Below are 22478 nucleotides of genomic sequence, written 5' to 3'. Positions count from 1 at the left end.
AGTAGCTCCCGTGACTCTAGGATAGGACAAATTCACTGTTCTCAAACTGATGTCACCTGATTCTCATTCACCTTTTCCCTTTCAGTTGTGTCCAAAGCTGTGGCACTCAGCAGCAGGGTAGTACTCCCTCTCTGAAACTGAGGTGCATATTAATTAGACCAAATCTGCCTTACTTCCACTCTAGATACTTTAGTGTATTCCCTTAGAAGAAGAGCAATCCATACCACTTCCATTTCATTGTTGCTCAGCTGCACAAAACTGCACAATTTGAGTTTACCTAACAGATTCTTCTGACAATCTCCATGCAAAGGCTGTTGGAGCCCTCCCAAGAAATCATGCTACGGGCATGATCTTCTGCCCACTCCCAACTACAGGAAAGTTTTGGGGGTCAGAGGCAATATGGAAAGCTACTAAACAAGTAGTTATGACGACGTTTGTTGCTGATGTCTTTCTGTTTCATGTGTGCCGTACCTTCCAGAATGTGCATCCTAACCAGCTCCGATCTCTCTGGCCTGGACCGGATTTTCCGTTTCAGATAGTCCTCTGTCTGCAGCAAAACAGACAAGCAAAACCAATTTTAGTTGATCTGACACAGGAGTGAGGTGATCTTGGGACAGCACAAACAAGAGAAACAACCGTCTTTAGTTACTTCTGAGATCTCAATAAACACTGACCAGAGAAGGGACATATTTTCTGTCCCAAAGCACCCACAGAGTGAGTTTATTCTGAAGATGACCTCCCACTGGACATCCCCTCAGTGTAAGAGTGTTCTTCTGCCGTGTGGAACAGAAACTGGAAAGGACTTCCTCAGGACTTAAAGCCCTCTTTTTGCTTTTTATGCAAAACCACTAACTTGTGTCAGGGTGAAATTCAAGACATTTCTTTTTACATTAAAGGACAGACATATTGGTTCCAATGTTCACAGCAAATACTTTCATATACTGCTGGCATTTGATGCTGACTTGTGGTTTGGGCATACCCTTATGTGTTTCAAGATACGCTGTTTGTTAAGCTAAAGACCCCACGCACTCCCTTGGCAGGCAAAATCTAAATGCTATGACAAGACCAATTTCATTTCCAGAGCTGCTTTTAGCTCTGCCTTTGAAGAATGTGCTACAGAGCAATGCACGGAGATGACCCTGCCCGGGCTGAGCCTGTTACCCTGCACACATCCAGGAACGGGAATCTGGGAGCAGTGGCTAACAGGCTGCTAAGTACTGCCCATCCGAATGGACCTTTACAGGAAATTAATATTGAAGTCAGTCAGAAAACTGCACCATACTTGCTCGGTTGCCCACATCAAAATATTAGCTTGGTAAGAAGGTTTTATTAAATGAGGAAGAAGAAACAAAAGCCTTTGGGACACTGGTCATGATGCAAAACTCATTGTTCCAAGCCTTCCATCAAGTTTAAAGTGGCAACGCTGCCTGACAGGTTTTAATCACAGCTGTCATTTCTTTAGTCTTATGTTGCTTTCACTTTTAAAACAGAACTTAGCCCAGAGTCATACGAGTTTTTATTCCCCCTGTAGGCCAATCAGAAAAAAAAACAACAAACCACTACCCCCAGAGACCTTCTGAGGAACAGAAATCAAGAAACCCCCAGTTAGCAAAGGTGCAGTGTGAAGTGTGACGCCTGGCTCAGGCCTGGCTTCCTCTTTCGACAGAGCCAGAAGCCTGTGTGTCTTCAGCGCTGGGATCTTCTCAGTTAAGTTTTCAGCTACTAATATCTCCTAGATAAACAGGTGCATGTCCACATAACAAAGAAATCATACACTTTCTTCAAAGGTGGAAATCAACTACTGCAATGACGTTCACATGATAGAAGCATTTAAGGGCAAAGCAGACACAATAAAGATAATAATAATGTAAAGTAAGTGGACGGTGGGGAAGAAGAATATCAGGGACCTCCAGGGAAAATCCAAACACTGTCTTCAATGTCAACAACTAGCTCACTGAGGGGTAACCACCACCACATATAAGCTAAAGAACACCCCATCCAATACATCCGTGCCTGCACAGCATTGTGTTACATCCAGAGTATGAATGACTTCCTTCTGCATCGCATCAACAGCTACAGGATGCCCAAAATATAAGACATAGTACTCCTGACTTCCCTAAAACCTTGAAGAGCATATTGCATCTTACCCTGGCCCGCTCCAAACTCCTTCTTTGTTCATGAAATGCAGCTGGACTTTTCAGAGCTGTTGAGAAAAAAAAAATAACATTTAGAGAATGGGTAAGAATGAACAAGTTTTATCTCCACATGTCCTTTCAGGCCAACTAAATTAACAAATACACCACAGCAACTGCCTCCTGCATCTGTCAACACGCTGGACCAGATCTCCAGCTGGTATAGAGCAATGTGAACCGACATGCTCTGCTTGACAGCAAAGGAGCTACAGGAGCTGGATTTTTTGTGGGCTACTGAAGAGAATCATTTGGGCTACACTTCTAGTATAGCTAACCACTGCTCACCAAGTGGGGGCCATGAACACGAGTCAAAAATCGCCCCCCAGCAAATGCCTTTCACAAGTTTCAGCATGGTGTAAAATACCCAGGACCCTTAAGTAAGCGAATGGCACCAAAACACTGAAGAGATGCGTGAAATGGTTGGAAGGATGGGGGAGGATCCTAATGAACTGTAAATCCTCTTTACTACCTTTTAATGTCAAAGGAAGCTGCAAGTCTTTCATTAATCTGCACCTGTGTTTTGTGTACAGGCAAGGGCTAGTTACAAATTCTGTAGGTCCACAGCAGGACGTATATATTCCGTGTAACAGAAACTATCAGGACAACAGGAACACTTGGACAGGAAGGTACATCTGCCTGTTGACAGACAACCAAGACTTGAGGAATTAACAGCAGCTCTCCGTTTAAGAGACCTCCTCGCCTCCTTGGGCCTAGTAAAAAAGCAGAGCCAAAATGGATCAGGTTTTAAGAAACCGATCCTCTGCTGTCCAGGACCGTACTAACCCTGGAGGAATCTCTCACTCTGCCTGGCTCCTCTGCAGCACACAAAGCTCACGTCCCACAGCAAAACTGGAGAAAGGGGGTGACATTACTTCTAACTCAGCAATGAGAAGTGTCACTTGCTCCTCACAGTTTCCCAAATCCACAAGCCGCTTGTTTTCTGAAACAATCGCATTGCGGCTTGTATTCAAACCGGGTGAAGGGCACAGAACTCATTTCCTTTCATATTTATGAAATATTTATATTTAAAACTGCCTGATGGAGTTTCTAAATTATCATCAAGATAAGCACCAATGTTAACAAATCCTTCAGCTTTTAAGGAAAGTTGCAAGGCTTTTGAAGACAGAAATCTCAACTTGTGCAGTCCAAGTGTTGCATCTACGTCCTCCAAAATATGGTCTACTTGTACTCTTTTTCGCTTGAGACCAATGATTAAAATATTTCTCAAATGTAACTTCATAATGAAACATCAAAAGGCCATTCAAAAATAAAAAACCTTGCTTAGATGCAATGTAGGAAGCTACTTCCACTGCATGTGTAAGCTTCTGAACTTTCCTATGGAATAAAATGCAGAGCCAACAAAGACAAAATGTTAAGACAGAAATACCTCCTGTGAAGTATAGGCAGAGTCCCTCTACATCTACATAAATGGGGTAAAAAGTAGAAGTTAGTCAATATGTTAGGAATTATGAACACACCAGTGCCCCATAATGAGATTCATACTGCAGCAGTGAATGAAGAATAATTTGTAGAGTAACTAAGCAATAACTGAGCACCAACCATAGCGAGTGAGTACACAGATGATGGGGCAAAACAGTTCCTGTTCAGATTAAAGATGGTTTCATACAATCAAATTTCATACAAGCCGGGAGAAATCACCAGGGAAAGTTATGCAAGCTGGCAAATGGGAGTGCACTGATTGCACTTTGGGATAAGTAATGTAAGGGTAGAAAGATGGTTTTGCAATAACTGAAAAAATAACATCAAGAAAAAAATGCATTGTCCAGCTGAGACACGAACAACCCTGCAGTTTGGCCACCACACTGTCATGAACAGCAAGGAGCAAATCCTGCTGGGAAATGCTCTTTTCGAGCCCCACGGACTGCTTGTGAATATATGCCTGAGCTTGAACTTAAACACACGTTTCTCTCACTGTGCACGTATCACAGAAAAGTGAAATAAAAGCTTCTTTAAGCTCAGGCAATCCTGGGCAAAGATACCGGGCAATAGATAAATAAGCATAAAAATCTACGCTGGAGACAAGCACAGCAAGCCTCTTCTTGAGTCCTCCAAATCCCTCTCCCCCTAGAATGTGCCGGCACGGCAGTAATTCTTCACTCTCCCCTTCCTACCTCTGCCGTCAGTGTGAGGCAGGACATGAACTTTAAGTGACATTTCCCTGGCCACGGCAAACGGTCAGGAAAAGAACTGCAGGCGTTCAGCTGATTTCACAGGTAGTCCAGGAAAATCTTCAATATGGAAGAATAAAACAAGACGAAAAGGATCCCTGAGTCAAAGAAAGAAAAAAAAAAAGAGAACCCCTCCCCCAAATCAAATACACATTAAATAGTAAGTAATGCAAAACTGCTACGGGAAGACCCTTGCAAAAACAATGTCAGTCTCTCATGACCAGCTCTCTGGAAACAAGCACGGGGCTGGAGCTCTCTGTGCTGGCAACACGACAGAGGACTTCATATTTGACCTCTGGAAATGTCAAGAGGGCACAAATCCTTCCCTGCTTCCCTCAGCAATCTAGGACGGGGCTGCCATGTCAGAAGAGGGTGTCTGTTGTAAAACCCTGCTGCGTCTGAAGTTAACTGAGCCTTGCACATTCTGCTGGCCATGAAACGACGAATACTTTACTGGAGCAAATGGAAGAAAACAAGGAACCACCAAATCTCTCTGCAGAAGACTGAAGCTGGGAGGCAGAGGGTGCCCAGCACTGGCTGGTGTCGGCAGCTCAGGTGTGCAGACGCGAGCCTCTTCCAGCTCCCACCGCCGTCCTTCCCGGCCCCCTGGCACCCAGCCCTGCAGCTACTCCTGCCCCGTGCCCTGCTGGCTTGCTCGCCCGAGTGCTTCTTTATCCATTTCACTCGAGATTATCCCCGCTGACAAAGCTCTGCTGTTCTCAGAGACACCAGGTATTCTGGCCCATTTCGACTGCACGCCCAAATGAGCAGCGTAGCCGGCGGACCAGAAGCACTGGTAACCCCTGGCACAAGACATGGAGGTAGGCAGGCATGGGGCAGGGCTCCTGCCACCGAGACAGGGCGTGCATGCACCGCCCCTGGTACCTGAAGCAGCAAGTGTGACCCCACAAAATGAAGAAACTCCAAGCACCTAACCCTTTCTGACGGCACAGGCTGGAGAAAATATACCAGGCTGTTCCTTATGGTGGGTCATCTAACCTGTTCTTGAAGACCACTAATGAAAAAATGCAGTATTATTGCAGAGAAATTGTCCCAGAGCTTACTACTTGAAAACCTTTCTGAATGCCTAAAGCGTATTTCCCTTCCTACAATTTATACTCATTATTCCTTCCTTTGCCTGCAATAATTACAGAGAACAACCTATTTTCTTCCCCTTTGAGTTTATCCCTATACATTTGAAAACTTAGGTTCTCTCAGAGTCTTCTGCTGGATAAAATGAACAAATCCAGTTATTTCATCCTTCCTTTATAGATAACATTTCCCAGATCTTTGCTTGTTTATTCTCTTCTGGACTTTTTCCAGTTGATCTGCATTTTTCTTGAAGTACAGTGTCCAAAATTGGGTATATATTCCAGCCTAGGCTTTATCAGCGTTTCACAGAGCTAAAGATTATTAAGTAAGACCTCTCAGTTATACGTGTCAGTCTGTTCGCCTTTTCTTGTGTGCATAAAACATGTAACGCTGTTTACTTGTGCTTGGCTCACAAACTGTGAAAGGTCTCCGATCCTCTTCTGCGGAGCTGCTCTCCAGCCAGGATTCTCCATCCACAGTTCATGCCACTGGCTGGATGTACCAAAAGGCAGAAACTGCATTTTTCTTCTCCCCTCTCCTCCCCCATTTTATTTCTCAACTTCTCCAGAATATTGTGAGCCCCCATCCTGCCTTCCTTCCAGCTTCCTAACCTGCCAGCTTAAAAAATACACATGCGATTCCCTTGTTTAAATTGAATTACTGAAAGCAGTGAATAGTATCAGACACAGACCTTAGGGTCTGTCACCAAAAAGTGGCTGCCTCCTCCCTATGGCATGTGCCCCTCCCCAAACGGGGTGCTATTTATCTCAGTGTGAATCCTGACCTTGCTAACTGCACGACCAACCTCACTAGCTTTGCTAGCACAACTTGGGGGAGCCCCCACTGACAATACAGTGCTGCCAGAGAAAGAAGAACTTGTCAGACTACAATAGCAGGGTTAGCTGTCGGTAGTTTTTATTTTCCATTATATGCAGGAAAACAAAAATTCCTATTTCTCTGGTACTGAGATATTGAAGAATGCAGAGGAAATTTCCACCAGGCCCCCTTTCAGTTAGGTGTACCTTTGCCTGCCCTTCTGCTTTTGTCTGTACGTGATGTATGCATGATATTTTCATCCCCTATAAATTGAGTTTCCACTTTCTGCCCTCGCTCCTGCACTTGGGCCTGGGACAAAGCCTGCTAGCCCTCAGTTATGCTGACACAACAGTTTGCGGCCTCAGATCACAGTTGTTTTCAAAGAGTTATTTTAACCTGGATCAGTATGCTCGTTTACAGCCCGGCTCCACAAATAATTGTGTCAGCAAAACTGAGCAAAAGCTGCACGGGCAGCCAAAGCCAGAAAGGAGAGGCTGAGGCTGAAGCCCGTGCTGCAGCGGGAGCCCCCATGATGCTGAAGCACGGCCCCAGAGCCTGCAGACCGCCCCATCTACCTTGGGGAACAGCCTGAAGGAGCAAAGGGCTCTCAGCGCCACGTCCCACGCAGCAGGCGTTACACCTGGCTTCCTGGGGGAATCGAAGGGATAGCACCATCACCAAAAGTGTTTGGGACAGAGGTGTACGTGGTTTTGTCGCACTCAGCCACGCGGTGAGTTGCAGCGCCAACTGCCAGGAGAACAAGCGCCAGCTTTAGGTGACCGACAGCAGGACACGAGTTTCCTACCACCGTTGGGCTGGCTAGCAAGGACCTCAGGGAGTTCCTACCACACACATTCCCGTTTTTTATTCCCTCTGCTACTTGCGGACAGTTCTGATGCTTCCTCACAGAATTCCTGAAGCCTTACGATCTTTGTGGTCACGCCCTCAGCTACCAAGAGAAAGCTCCCTGGAGATGAGTGATGCAACTGCGCCGCGCCTCCACCCTGCTGCAGAAACGGTTGTTTGCAGCTAGGCACTGCAACTGCTGCCCTTCCGTCTGACCCCCAAAGTGCAGCAGCAGCTACACAGGAGCGTCTGCGATGACAAATGCCTTTCATACAAAGCACAGAGATGGAAATCACTCATCCTTGCTTCAAGCTGATGTATTAATTCCCGTGAAACCAGGTCCAAAACTGCAGTGCTGAAGTTATCTTCAGCGTTCCCTCAGTCCAAGCCGTGTTTTGAAGACGATAACGTGTGAGTGAAGGGTGATACTGCTGCAAAGTGTCCAGGTGGTGCTGCCTGTAAGGAAGGTGACTCGGGAAATCGAGGCTCAGGAATCAAACCCAAATCTCCAATATAAAGGCAGAGACAAAAAGCTGGGCAAAGTGGTCCAAACATTTTCTGCTCAGGGTTTATTTACCCTGCAGCATACAAAAGTAAATGTACACCTTGCAAAGCTTTCAAGGACAGTCATATAAAGATACTTGAGTTCCTGTTACCCAGTGTGAGAAATAAGCGGAATCAGAACCGCTCTAAGAACGAAACATAGCAGAGGAAGGGGATGGAAGGATCCAACCACTCAGAGAGGAAGGTCAAAGTAGCTGTACGCTCTGCATTTGCTTCTGCAGTTGATGGAAGACACCAAGATTTGCAAGGAGCCAAATAATGCAAAAGGGTCTTCAGAGATCCTCATAGCTCAAGTGCCTAGGGAGGCTGCAAAACCTTCTGAAACTGGGTAAGATTTCAGAATCAGAATCATCAATCAGACCTGTACACAGGGAAGAGACAGCAAGGGAGCTTTCCTTGGTCACACACAGTATCGAGCACTTCACGGACAACACAGGCAATGTTCTTCATAGGCAATATCTGAACTGCAAATCAGTTGGTCAGACAACAGGCAGTGTTTGTGGAAAACTACAGCTAAATTTGAAAGACTGAATCAAGTATCCTGCTTTTCACTTAGATCAGCTCATGAAGGAAAATTAAAATCTTTCTTTGCTATGTCAAAGAGAAGCTCATGTCCTGTCCAAAACCAACTTTAGACTAACTCGGAAAGGCAAGGCCTACCACTGCAGCTCTTTACCCCCTCTCTGAACCAAATTCTAGTTTCTCTCTCTTGTTTACTATATGCTTTCGTAAAAAGATGAGATAAAGAGCTGCAAATATGCTCATGACTTCCTCTGTCAGTTCAGGGTGGGGCTCCCACCCTGTAGCATTTTGCGTAGCATTTGGTAAGACACACATATTTTGAACCACAGATCAAGGCTGTTGGCACTTTCTTTCCATTTGTCCTCACCCCACTTCCAAAAAGCATTTCTCAAAGCACGGAGGACAAAAGCATTCAAAAATTGGGTCACCAGCACAGAAGGAGCTGTCATCTTGCTAGCAGGGCAGCACCAGAGAGCAGGACGCTGTAGAAATATGAAACAGGTGGGAAATACACAGGTGATGAAGAAGAGATCTCCATCAGTACTCTTCTTTTTATGTAGCTCTAGCGAACTTCCCATTTGGGACCCAAACCTGATCAAGCCTGATAATTCTTGCTGATTTCATACCCCTGGCATGGATAAAAACCCTTGGATTAAGGCTAAGATCTGAGCATCAATTTAAGGATCAGGAAAAAAAGCCGCCATCAGTAAACTGATTATTCAAGCCCAGAAGTATGACAAACTCCGAAAATTCAACCACCACCAAAGCACAGCACTACGATTACGGTGCCATGGCGTTACGGAGACTCTCGTTACTGAGCTATCCCAAGTGGCAGCAGAAGACAAGCCACGTGTTGTGGAAGCCAGACGTCCTGCCTCCTCATGCCACCCCAAGCCCCGTGAGACCCCCCCAAACCTGCTCCTCAGCCCCCCGAGGTGGGGCCGCCCTGGTTGCACAGCGTCACACAGGTGGGACTGCGGGATGCCGCCCCGGCTCGGCCTCGTGGCTGTACCACAGCCATTCCTCCTTTAAGATCCAGCTGAAATGTCAGACTTTTGTTAGCTCCAGCAATGTGAAAAGCCTGCCTGTCACAGCCAGCGTGAAAGAACTGAGAGAAAGCACAAAGAAGTTTCGAGGGCCAAGCGGAGTTAATTTGAACTGTCAGAGATCTGTGTAATTTCTCAGAAGGCTCACCCTCAGGAGGAGCAAAATGGAAATTGTCACCCGTGGTAACAGTTATCAGATCTATGAGTGACTTGCTACAGCTTCCAGTCCAAGAACATTTAGGGCAAATGCAGATAATGTACAGCCCGCTCTGCGCATCCACAGTAATTCTGCATTCAAAAGACGTCGCTGATACCTGAACTGAAAAAATAAAGGAGATAATAGAAAGCTTCACTGCAATTATTATTATCCCACCTCCAAACTCAAGAGGAAAAGGGAGATAAGGAACTTCTAAGGGGAACCCCTCAATTTACCCATTCCTACACCAAACTCCATGCCTGTTTCTTGGATGGCTAATCGCCCCTTCGCAAACTCTTCTGACAGCTTTATGGAGAGCCAAGACGTGGGTCAGTGAGAAGAAATAGGACAGACCATTCCCAGCTTCCAAGTAAGAATAAGCCCAAACAGACAGTGGGAACGTGAAGGAAAAAGAACTGTATCGCAGACAAAGTTTTGCTCCCCTGAATTATTATGCTTCTCTTGCAAACAACCGTCAGAGTTAAATACATTATTGTTGCAGGGATCAGGGACTAAATGCAGCCTGCCAAAACCCTGAGCACAGCCTTTTCTTTCTGCAACTTCAGAAAGGACAAACAGCACATTTCCACGGCTAACACAATGAACTTTCCTGCTCCAACCATGTCTTATTAATCGCAGATGATACAAGCGCGTGGAAAACAAACACATGCAGCTATCTGAAAACTTGAACGAACCAGGTGCTGTTATTAGGCCTCTTGCAACGATGCTCTCAGCTTAAATCTACAGACTCCCTTCTCCACGCGAAGCCTCAAGCCTTTGAAATCAGGCTTCAAGAGAAGAGATCAAAGTCAAAGAACGAGCAAATAATTTCCAGGAGACGAAGCTGCAGGTAGATAATCAAATTAAAAGAAAAACAGTTACAGATTTCTGTGTGAGATGCCACAAACAGAAACACAGCTGGACGTGTCCTCCACAGCTCTGTTTGTTTTACAATACCTGCTCAGTGTTCCAGTTCTGCTCTCAGAGCAGGACGCCAGAGCAAAAGTCGCGCTGCAGCCTCTCTGTTTGAGATTTCATTCTATACACGATGAACCGGGAAATACAAGAGATTAAGTGGAGTAGTTAAATATGTATCTTTAAAGTTCGATGGGTTTGGCTTTTTTATTAAAAAAGTCTGGGAGTAACGATATTCACAGACCACACATTTGTTTTTAACTCCTTATCCTAAATGGAAGCACAATTTCAGCTGGTTTTGTTTGTGGGAATACAGTATGAGACAGAAGCAGCACCAGTGGGCACAAGAGCAGAAACGAGGTGGTAGGGAAGTATAAATTTGTATTTTTGTTACTACAGATACACTTCCAAAAAATACAAGGAACATCACTTCGACGTCCTGATATGTAAAGAAGCAAGGGAATGCCAGAGCACGTTACACGGCACAGATACTCGAAGCAGGAAGAGCGCTTTGGGGGGATTAAAGCAATTGGTTTCTCTGCAATTCAAATACAACTCTACAATTCTGAACTGGCTGCTGCATAGCCACACGGCAACACTTCGGAATTAATAAAACTCCACGCAGGCATAGCAGCTCATCTTCTATCACGGCCTTTATGGAGAAGATGAGATATTGTGGAGACATTACGAATTGCACCTGAAGTCACCAACATGACTGCAGAACACTTCCTGTAGTGAAAAATACCGCACGTTTAGGTAACTGTCTGTGCTCTAACAGCTCACTACCTTTCCTTCCCTTGACACAGATCAACAGATCATCCTATTTAGCAATTAACACAGTTAAACAAATTTAAAAGCCAGATGTTTTTGTTTTGTTTTGACAACATTTCAGTAAGGTCTACCGTAGCTATTGTTCGTAGCAGGAATCAGGAGTCGACAACATCCACAAAGGACTGGCCTCCCTCAACTACTGCCCCATGCATTGCATTGAGAAGTTGCAAGTTTAAAATTGCAAACATTTTGCTTACTGAAATCAGTACCTCAACTGTTTTCTTGTAACGGATGCAGAAGGCCTCTTACAGGCTCTGCATATACGATTACTGATAGGCCAAAACATAGCCTGTGTTCTATATCTTAAAATCACTTTTTAAGTGCCCCCAGCAAGTAGCAACAATGCCTTTAGAATTAATTCTGAGCAATGTCTCTTGCCCCCTCTCCCCAGAAAAAGGGAACACCATTTTTGTTTTAGAACAGATACTAACTTTTCTCCATTAACCTTATGCCTAGAAATAAAAAAGTACCTAGTGATATGACAGGCCTACTGAGATTATGATTAACGGCCTGCTGCCTTACCCCCATTCCTAATCATGCAACATGTTTCTATTGAACCACCGTGTGCTCCCGTGGTGTGGTGCAGAGATGAAGTATACCCTCCTCAGGAGACCCAGCGGCACGGGATTCACAAATGCCGTATACCAAAACATTCAAGTAACCAACAGGCTGCATGTCCAAGTAGGAAACTGCACTGGAGCGTTGGTAATTCAAACCTACAGCAAACCTCAGCGCGGCAGCCTGTAAAAACAGACAAATCAGAAAAACAGCACAAATGCCAGCCCTTCTGGATTCTATCCCGACTGCAATCTTCTAACTGCTCAGCATGAGGAGAGGCTCTATTTCCAATTATTGTGTGATTTGCACTGAACAGTTGCTGTGACAAGAGAAGACAAAATACTGTAAATCAGTACTGGTCCCAGCAGAGAGAGGTAACGCCAGATGCACTCCTGCATGAAGATTAGATTCCTGCATTTACATTAGACGTTAGGAAGAAATTCTTTACTACGAGGGCTGTGGGGCACTGGCACAGGTTGCCCAGAGAAGCTGTGGGTTCCCTGTCCCTGGTAGTGTCCAAGGCCAGGCTGGATGGGGCTTTGGGCAACCTGGTCTGGTGGGAGGTGTCCCTGCCCGTAGCAGGAGGTTGAAACCAGGTGGCCTTACAGGCCCCTTCCAACCCAAACCGTTGTAGGATTCTCTGATTCTCTGAACTGCCACAGCAAAGCAAGCACTAGCTCAGAGGGTTCATGGGATGAAAACCCCAAACTGCCAGTAGGAATTAGAAAGTTTACAAGGACTTGAGCCAAGTACCGTATGCTGGAGAGGACAGCAGCATTTTTTTCTTTTCTTTTTTTAACATCTGCCTTCTACATACATTCACACACTGTGTGTATATGGCATCCTAGAACCCAAATACACAGCCAAAGTAATTGCATGTGGGCTCAAAACTGGGAAGCAGCAAATACACTGAAGCAAGAAAGACGCACATGGAAATCTCTACCTGTGCTGCAGCTCCCCTCCTCTTAGCTCTCAGTTCAGACAATGCCCTTTTCAAAGGCTGCCTCCATCACCTTTCACATATTCACAAAGCAATGCATAGAGCAACACAAAGCACATTCCCAGAAACAATTTTCAACTTCTGCTTCATCTGCTTGGTGAATCTAATGGTCACAACGGCAGCTTCCCTGCAGGACTGCGCCACATGAAAGCCTTAACTGGCTCTATTTTGTGTCTGCAAAGAGAAGCCAAAGATCACAGTCCCCGGCTGATAAAACAAGGGGCATGTGAAGCTTTAAAACAGGCACAGAAAACAAACAGAAAAAGCAAAACATGTTTTGCAAGGCAGAATATTGCTACACTGGCCAAATGTCTTTCCCCTAAAATTGTAGCTGAAGATACTTTCCACGTGTCTTTCTGCTCAGATGAATATTAGCTGTTGTGCTAAACATTCTTTTCAAGGGTGGAAAACTGGGCTTGTAATTCTAACAAAACAAAGCAAAAACCTTACAATAGCTGTATCTTAAATTTGACACTGACAGCTTCTGTCTGTTCTCCTACAGCAAGACAGGGTTCAGTTGAGCACTGAAGGAGTTTTTGTTTAGTTTGCATTTTAAGAGAATAAGAAAATCACTTCTGCATAGTTACAAAAAAAAATGCAAATAGTCAAAGAGCTTCTCTATTGGCACTATCAGAAAATAGGCCAAAACCTGAATAAGTATGAAAACTCTCCTTGTTTCTAGACACAGTCCTAGCTCAAATCACAGGCATGTCCGATGCAGATGAAGACTTGCTTATCACCTCCTTCCTACAGGCAATACACGGTTTTAACCTTCAACTAATGAATCCTGCTGCTAGTAAAAGGTTATGCAAAGTGATAACAGCAAAGCAAGAAGAATTAATGAAGCATTAAACTAAATTATTTTGAGTCCTCCGTCACTGCTTATAAATGTTTTATTTCTATCTACAATACACTAATCCTTTAGTGAAGCGTAGCCCTGCTGTAGGTGGTTGGTGGGCTGGAAAGGTTACTCAAGCAAGATTAAGTGTACTTGGTATAAAATTGTTGAAACGTTTGCCTTTCCTCCCTACCATATAAACAAAATTCCACATGGGAACAAAGAAAGCAATTCCCTGCTCTGTTTCGAACAAGCAAAGCAGGAACAGTGTGACTCTCTCAGGCTCTTTACTGTGAGCATCAGCTCCTTTACAAACACATATTCTCCCACTCCTCAGGTTTACGCTGTCCAAAAGCCTTGTGTAGAAGGAAGTCTGAAATACAACTTCTTATTTACAATTCACAAGCTCAATCCAAACACCACGTAAGAATGGTATTGCATTCAGGAGAACTAAAAGTACTAAAGTGAGCTTGCACAACAGATAGGTTTTAATGTAAAACAAGAACTTTTACTTCCTCCATTCTTGGTTCATGGATTTTTGCAGGTCTGTTTGGTGATGAGATCCAGGAACTGAACAGAATTAAAGGCTAAATCCAAATGAACATCTGGGATAGCATAATAAAAGCAAATCTGCCAAGAAAAACAGTTGATACTGAGGAACTGACATCCACACTCTGTATGTGAAAGTGAAACAGGAGGTGGTGTGTCAGATGAGCCCTAGTCTGGTCTCATGGACCAAATGAGTACTAGCTGCAGGCAGAATATTCTTCGGTTTAGTTTCATCCCTATTTAATACAACTCTCAAATTCTGTGAGCTTTTTGCTGTGCAAAGCAAGGTACAGCAGGCACGTGCAATCAGGAGTTTGACTTCAAAAGCACCTTCCTGACTCAAGCTGTAATGCTATTGTTAGGTACAACCATAACCACTGCAATTCTTTCCAGCATGATAAGGCTCTCCAGATGGGAAATACAGGCTAGGAGCCAACCAGCATTTCCCGTGGAGAGAGCACGCCAGCTCATTTAATTCAGCGCCAAATCATCCTCTGGATTCCCAGTTTTAATTTTTGTTAAATCATGATAAAGGGCTGTGCAGGGCTGGTTTCCTGAGTAACGAACTCAAGAGGGAGACATGGGGTCCGCTATAGCTATGTATAGCAGCAGGTGACAGCGGAACAGGATAAGTACATAAATGCTTTCACAGACGGGGTTTACATGGTAGAGACATGAAAGAGTACAGGAGACCTGCACATTCTCAGTGGAAAGTTAAAATGTCTATTCTGAACGGCAGAAAGTAGGAGCAAAGCTGTTGTGACTCAGATGCCTTCAGAAGGAACAGGGCCCTTAGTCATCTCCCGTACTTCTCAGGTTAAAAATGGGACTTTGCTTTAAGTATCACAATTCGTCTCACATCTGATCTTCTCATTAAAAATGGCCCAGACAAATAATGGTTTAAACATTTCCCTATGTGTGGTTATTTCCAGTTGGCAGGTATGGGTAAATGATACCATGGCTTGGAGAGAAATAATTTTAAATCATGTTTAGAGCAGATCTGCTAAAATGTTTTTTCTTCACTGAAGAAAGAACCTTTTAATGTGGTGCCAATGTTTTCGCAATGATATTTCACTGAGCATTCTTCTTTGGTCTGTCATGAAATTCACACGTAAGAGACATAAATGAAGCAATGAAGGGTACGAGTCTGCAAAGACTCGTTATTTAGGCTATATTTTAAGCAAATTTAAGACTGACTAATTACTCTGGGTGCCTTACTTGAATTACTTGAAAGGGCATCATTTTCAAAGGGCCTGTAAAACAGACCCCTCTCGGGAATCACAAGTTTGGCCAGCCACGCTTTGAAGAAAGCCAGTACTAAACATAACCTAATACAGATTTGCATACATATCCACCTACAGCAGAAGACCACAAAGAAGTCAGGAACATTTAGGAATATTTGCTTCTGGGAAACATGAGCAAAAGCACACAGCTACTGGGACATTAATCTTTCATCCAAAAGCAAGTTAAGTGTATTCTGTAGAAACACATATATGAATTCCCCAGGTAAAAATAAGACAAGTGTGATGTACTACATCCAGACAGGTCAATCCTTCCTTTTTGATTTGGTAATAGAATTTTAAATAGGGGTCCCAGAAACATCTTGAGCATTTCACTACCTTCCAGAGAGCCACTTCAGCTGACAGAGGGGTGCTGACAGGTTCTCTTCATTCAGAGAGAGAGCTGACAGCCTAACCTTATGACATTAGGAAAGCCTAAGTCACATCGCTGTGTCATATTACAGCGTGCACCCCAAAAATAGAAGGAATGAGAAACTCATTACTACATTGTCTTCAAATAAGGTGTGTGAAGTGGGGGAGGAGAGAAGTTTTTGAAAGAAGGAAACATTTACCTGAGCCTCTGCCTTCTATTGAAGCTGTTAAGTGAAACTGAGAGGAACTCTTAAATGCTCGCTCTTTGGTCTTGCTTCGAGTTGTTACCTATAAGTCATTTAGCTCAGAAGTGTATGTGTGGGGTGGGAAACAAAAAAAAATCTTTTCTCCAGTGCTAACCTGACAGAGAATTTATTAAAGCTTGGCATTAAGGGATTTCCAATGTGTCTACCCAGACAAGTATATTAATGTTCTCTGGCTCTGCAGGCTTAGTTTTCTCCTGCAAGAAGGGGACTGGCTGACGCCCATAGGTCCCTTGCTGGCTATATGTTCTAGCTACAAACATAAAACATGGCCCCTTGGTTAACATCTTGTACGTGCTGCCAGTTTTCACCAGGTTTATGGAATATGTACATACAAAGATAGAACTGCCTCTGAGGTCTGCAGAGCTGACAAACAAGAACAGAAACTGCAAAGGCAGGAAGCCTGTTAAAAGAGTGATTATCAGCATGCGTCAAGAATATCAGACTCTTCAAACATAGCATGGTCTCCAGAAGACTCTTCACTACCATCAAATACAAACGTTGTTTTGGAGTACGGTTACGCTTGGAGCCATTGCTCTGTTCCTCGGTATCAGAGGTGGCCCCGCACCTAGAGTACCAACGCTTCAGAAGGACAACGTTGAGTGTAACAGGGTGGGGCTCTTCTATATGATGTTTTTCATCTAGGAACGGAGAATTAGATCTTTCACATCATTTGTGAGACCAGTCCCAACTCAAAAACAAGCATAATAACAAAAAGAGAAAGCGTTTAAGTGATACTCACGCGGCATGATCCCTTGGCTCACCAGCTCCTCCCGTGTGCGTCGCTGCTGGAGCTTCAACTGCAGCACTGCACAACAGCAGAGAGAGGGAAGAGAAGGAAACCCATCAGTGCGAGAAACATCAGAGGATACATTTTCAAACGCATCTTGTTCTCTCCTTTGGATGCCAAGGCAGTAGCGAGCAGCAGGACGAGAAGACCTCCCTCCCACCCAACTCCCCTGCAGCACGCAATTGCAGAAGTAGCCGTAAGCAGCGAGGTTTCCGTATTCTGCTGCGGGCAACAAGGAGAGGAAGTTGCAAAGGGTCTTGGCAGGGTGATAAAAATCCGCAAAGCCAGGCCTGTTTCTCAATTCTTTCTACAGCTCCAAGTTCTTTCAAGCCATTAACATTAAAAAACAAACAGAGAAGAACGTTGTCTGACAGTCCTCCAGTAAAAGCGGAGACACCCCACCTGCTAATGACTCCTCAAAACTCTAATTACAGATTAAATTGATATGACAAAATTGTTGGTCATTAAGCTTTCTCTAAATTACAAGACTGACTGCCTTCCTCGGCACAGGAATTCTTCCACCTTCAGAACCATCTAATGAAAGTGAAATATCATGGGCGTATCTGCAAGTGTCCTTGTTCCACAGCAAAAGGGATCCCTTATCTCTAGTATGTCTCCAGTTTATTTGAGTGTTATAGAACATATGCATCACCTGTATGGAATACAGTTACCTATTTTTTTCTAATGCAAATGGCTGGATTATTTAAACATTTAGATTATAACAGCAGTTTCCATTTAAACTATGCAATCAAAGCAAAATTCTCAAGATTGTTGTTACAGTCAAAGACAACTTCCATATGAAAGGGACCTCGTAAAACCAAAAGCAAAATCCCATGAGTGGTGCGCGCACACACACACACACACACACAAACACACAGACACATCGAATCACTCACTGAATCCCGTTTGCAATCAAGCCTAAGCTCCTAGGTACACTCAATAGAAAACATTATAAAATTAATGGCATGGCATCTTCTATGTTTACATTTCAGTTTCTCTGTCGAGTTTATGTCTGCTGTATAGTCCACATAACAGAGGTCCGCACAAATGTAGTAGAACCACCAGAGAACAAAACTGCTCTATGGTCTAACTACGCCATCTTATTATAACCCTTATGCTTCCTTTCTCAAGTACTTTTTTTCTGTTCAATACATTCATTTCTGACATTAGATCCGAATTTATACTGTACACTCCCTAAAGCAGAGATCAAAACACTTCAACAGAAGATGCCACTTCACCTACTTACATACATCACCACAGTTCACCTGTTTCCTTAAACCTCCTATTTGCAGTTTGCTTTTGAGCGAGATACACCTTCCAGTAAGGCATCTGGTCTTCACATGAAGTTGACAGGAGATGAAAAATCCATCTCTCCTGTGGTTGCTTGCACAGTGGCTAATCACCCGCACTTAAATGCTTGGATTTGTCTAGCGTCAGCTGCCATTGGCTCTTGACATTCCTTTTTTTGAAGTTTATGACAGTGTGAATATAATTCCTACCTCTGAAGGTACTTCTGTATACAGTGTGCAGTCAAGTTCTTCTCTTTCTTGAGCCATACAAGGATTTCCCAATACACGTATCCCAGGCAGGAAACTATTTTCTTCAGCACAGGGAAGGGAGAGAGGGAGTGAGCTAGAGCAGAGCACCACACGAATCCTGCGAGGGATCAGCCAAGAGCCCCGGAGAGGAGGAGGGAATGCAGAGGGGAAGGAACAGGCCCTCAGTTTGGCCGTGAAACTGCAAACAGAAGTGGTAGTCCCAATTCTTCCTCCCACCCAGCCGTGCAATCTCACTCCTACTTTTGTGCTTGCATGAGGGCTCACACAGTCTCACGGCTGTCACAGAGCTCTTCGTTTGCTGGATTCGTTGTGAGGCGATCACAAGCTGAAGCAGGTGCTGCCACATCTACAGCACCAGTGCCAGAAGAATGGATGGGACCATGGCAGACCTGATCTGACCCAACTGCAGGTACCACAGCAGCATGGCTACAAGTAAACGGACTTGATCAAGCAGCTCGCTGCAACCGAGTCTCACTCCCCGCGTCGGCTCTCACCTTTGTCTGACTGACGGCTGGACCCACTGATGTGACAGCACACCCCGGCCAGAACCGTGAACAGTTTTCTGCCTGGTTTAGTGGGTTCAAGAGTGGGTGAGACTTCATTCGCCCAGCAGCAGCATGCAGCACGCAGGGTTTCAGCCCTGTCAGGTGACTGTACATCAAATCTCTTACTCTTGTGGCATTTTCATCATTCTTGAGCCATTTGAGGGGCTCATTTCGATACCCTAAACTAGCACATTTCACTAAATGTACACAGACCAGGCACAGACCTATAGCATCTGTCACCCCAACTTTACGTGCAGATAATCTCAGTATTACTCATTTCTCCCAGTTACACATCTAGCAATGTATTTGCTAGCTGTGTTTGCCACTGTGCTATTTACTTGCCAGAAGCACCTACTTTCCCTACTTTTTCCAACTATACCTACCACTTACCTCAACAACTTATTTACCTTTTCCCTCCCAGAGTCAAAGACTTTCAGGGAGAAACTCCCCCACACAGGTTTGGCCAGCATTTTTTGCTCCTTGGTGCATAACTCTGCACTCACCTGTATTTATGCACATTTTGCCCAACTATCGCAGTTTGCCTAAATGATCTAAAGCATTTTTTTTCACTGTCATTAAGGTTATTTATGCCTCCACTAATCTTTGTTCCATCCACACCTTTACCAGCAATCATCTTGCACTTGCTTCCAGACCACACTGGGCTGATCCCAACTAGAAACTCTTTCTTTGATTATAGTCAGCTCTTAAACCATTTAAGCACTACTTGATTAAATTCAAAGATACTCTTTAAAACCAAAACGTATTGTACTACTAAGTTAGAGACCTTATAAAAGTCTATTACACCCAGACAAAACCCCTAAAAAACAAATTTCTAGTATCAAAACGACGAAATTGTACTTGAGTGGACCTGTTCTTCTAAAACTGAAAAGCTATACAGCATGATTACTCTGCTCCTCTTATTCAAATTATCAAATCTTCTTTATTTTTTCCCCCTAGAACTAGTAAGAGATTACCCACTCTTTACTCACTCACACTTTTTCACTAGCAGTATGAAATGTTACTTCTCTTTCACAGATTCACAGATTCACAGATTTCTCTAGGTTGGAAGAGACCTCAAGATCATCGAGTCCAACCTCCGACCTAACACTAAGTACTCCACTAAACCATATCCCTAAGCTCTACATCTAAACGTCTTTTAAAGACCTCCAGGGATGGTGACTCCACCACCTCCCTGGGCAGCCCGTTCCAATGCTTAATAACCCTTTCGGTAAAGAAGTACTTCCTAACATCCAACCTAAAACTCCCCTGTCGCAACTTTAGCCCATTCCCCCTCGTCCTGTCACCAGGCACGTGGGAGAATAGACCAACCCCCACCTCTCTACAGCCTCCTTTCAGGTAACTGTAGAGAGCGATGAGGTCTCCCCTGAGCCTCCTCTTCTCCAGGCTGAACAAGCCCAGCTCCCTCAGCCGCTCCTCGTAAGACTTGTTCTCCAGACCCCTCACCAGCTTGGTCGCCCTTCTCTGGACTCGCTCGAGCACGTCCATGTCCTTCCTGTAGCGAGGGGCCCAAAACTGAACACAGTACTCGAGGTGCGGCCTCACCAGAGCCGAGTACAGGGGCACAATCACTTCCCTCGACCTGCTGGCCACACTGCTTCTTATACAGGCCAGGAAGCTGTTGGCCTTCTTGGCCACCTGGGCACACTGCTGGCTCATATTCAGCCGACTATCCACCAATACTCCCAGGTCCTTCTCGGCCAGGCAGCTTTCCAGCCACTCATCTCCCAGCCTGTAGCTCTGCTTGGGGTTGTTGCAGCCCAGGTGCAGGACCCGGCACTTGGCCTTGTTGAACTTCATGCAGTTGACACCAGCCCATCGCTCCAGCCTATCCAGATCCTCCTGCAGAGCCTTCCTGCCCTCGAGCAGATCGACACACGCACTTAGCTTGGTGTCATCTGCAAACTTACTGAGGGTGCACTGGACGCCCTCATCCAGGTCATCGATAAAGATATTAAAGAGGACCGGCCCCAGTACCGAGCCCTGGGGGACTCCACTAGTGACCGGCCTCCAACCAGATTTGACTCCATTCACCACAACTCTCTGGGCCCGGCCATCCAGCCAGTTTCTAACCCAGCGAAGCGTACGCCAGTCCAAGCCCCGAGCAGCCAGTTTCTCGAGGAGAATGTTGTGGGGAACGGTGTCAAAAGCCTTACTGAGGTCAAGGTAGACCACGTCCACAGCCTTTCCCTCATCCACCAAGCGCGTCACTTGGTCATAGAAGGAGATCAGGTTCGTCAAGCAGGACCTGCCTTTCATAAACCCATGCTGACTGGGCCTGATCGCCTGCTGGCCCTGCAAGTGCCGCGTGATGACCCTCAAGATAATCTGCTCCATGAGCTTCCCCGGCACTGAGGTCAAACTGACAGGCCTATAGTTCCCCGGGTCTGCCCTGCGGCCCTTCTTGTAGATAGGCGTCACATTGGCTAGCCGCCAGTCAACCGGGACCTCCCCCGATAGCCAGGACTGCCGATAAATGATGGAAAGCGGCTCGGCCAGCTCCTCCGCCAGTTCTCTCAGTACCCTTGGGTGGATCCCATCCGGCCCCATCGACTTGCGCACATCCAAGCTCCGTAGCAGGTCGCCAACCATTTCCTCATGGATAGCGAAGGCCACATCCAGCTCCCCATCCCCTTCCACCAGCTCAGGGCACTGGGTGTCCGGAGAACAACCGGTATTGCCGCTAAAGACTGAGGCAAAGGCGGCATTAAGCACCTCACTCTTCTGAGTCTCCCTGCTGTTACCAGATTTGTTAGAAATCAGTGTCAGCCAGACAGCCAGACTTCATCAAATGGCTTAAAACTCGCTTCCTGACTTAAGCTTCCCTTATGATTTTTCTAAATATAACTTATTTCTATATCAGTTACCATCTACTACCCTTTTTCTCTAGCCATTATATGCACCTTTTATTTTTAAACACTATGTCCCTTCACAGCAAGAAACTAGCAACTGTCAAGAGGACTAAGCTAAAGAACAGGAAAAAGGTCATTTTCAGGATATTTTTAATAGCTATTAAGTAATTCTTGGGATTCATGAATGTATATGCATACATATTAAGCAGACGTTATAATCAGAACATAATGCCCTTTTGTCCCAACACAGTTTATTTTGGGAGGAGGGCAAAAAGGTTTAATTCAGTTCAGTCCTGAATTCATTTTGGCTTAAATAAGCACTTGGAGTTGCAAGTGCATTTTGTATATTTAGGAGATCACCTGTTTACGTGTGCAAGTGTGTGAATCCTATATATAGATTAACAGATGTCCCAAGAGCCAATCCAAGGCTGTTGTACATGGAGCTCAGCCAAAGGTCTAGAATAACCAGAGAAATTCAGTTACTCAAAGACAGGCTAGAGTATAAGTTCTTCAATCACAAACCAACAACCTTCTGTTTCCTTTATACCTGTACTTAAACTTTAAATTAATTTTCAAGTTAGAAATAAATCAGGTCATATAAAGAAGAGTATATATCTGCAGGCGGGAAAATAAGTTCCACACCGG

The 22478-nt window shown here is 44.8% G+C and overlaps 1 protein-coding gene across 1 annotated transcript in view; it reads right to left on the bottom strand.

Moving 5' to 3' along the window:
• Positions 1–22478, bottom strand: part of MRTFA (myocardin related transcription factor A) — an 80969-nt gene that overhangs the window by 13263 nt on the left and 45228 nt on the right. The window contains exons 3-5 of the mRNA XM_083835230.1: positions 16812–16877; positions 2148–2203; positions 472–547 (exon numbers count right to left, since the gene is read on the bottom strand). Of these exons, the coding sequence (XP_083691356.1) occupies positions 472–547; positions 2148–2203; positions 16812–16877 (198 nt within the window). The remainder of the gene's footprint in view (positions 1–471; positions 548–2147; positions 2204–16811; positions 16878–22478) is intronic.

This window comes from Anser anser (genome assembly GCF_964211835.1).
Source record: "Anser anser genome assembly, chromosome: 1".
Lineage (NCBI taxonomy): Eukaryota > Metazoa > Chordata > Aves > Anseriformes > Anatidae > Anser > Anser anser.
The sequence above is the reverse complement of the archived record's forward strand: the minus strand, read 5'-3'. Positions and strand labels throughout refer to the sequence as shown.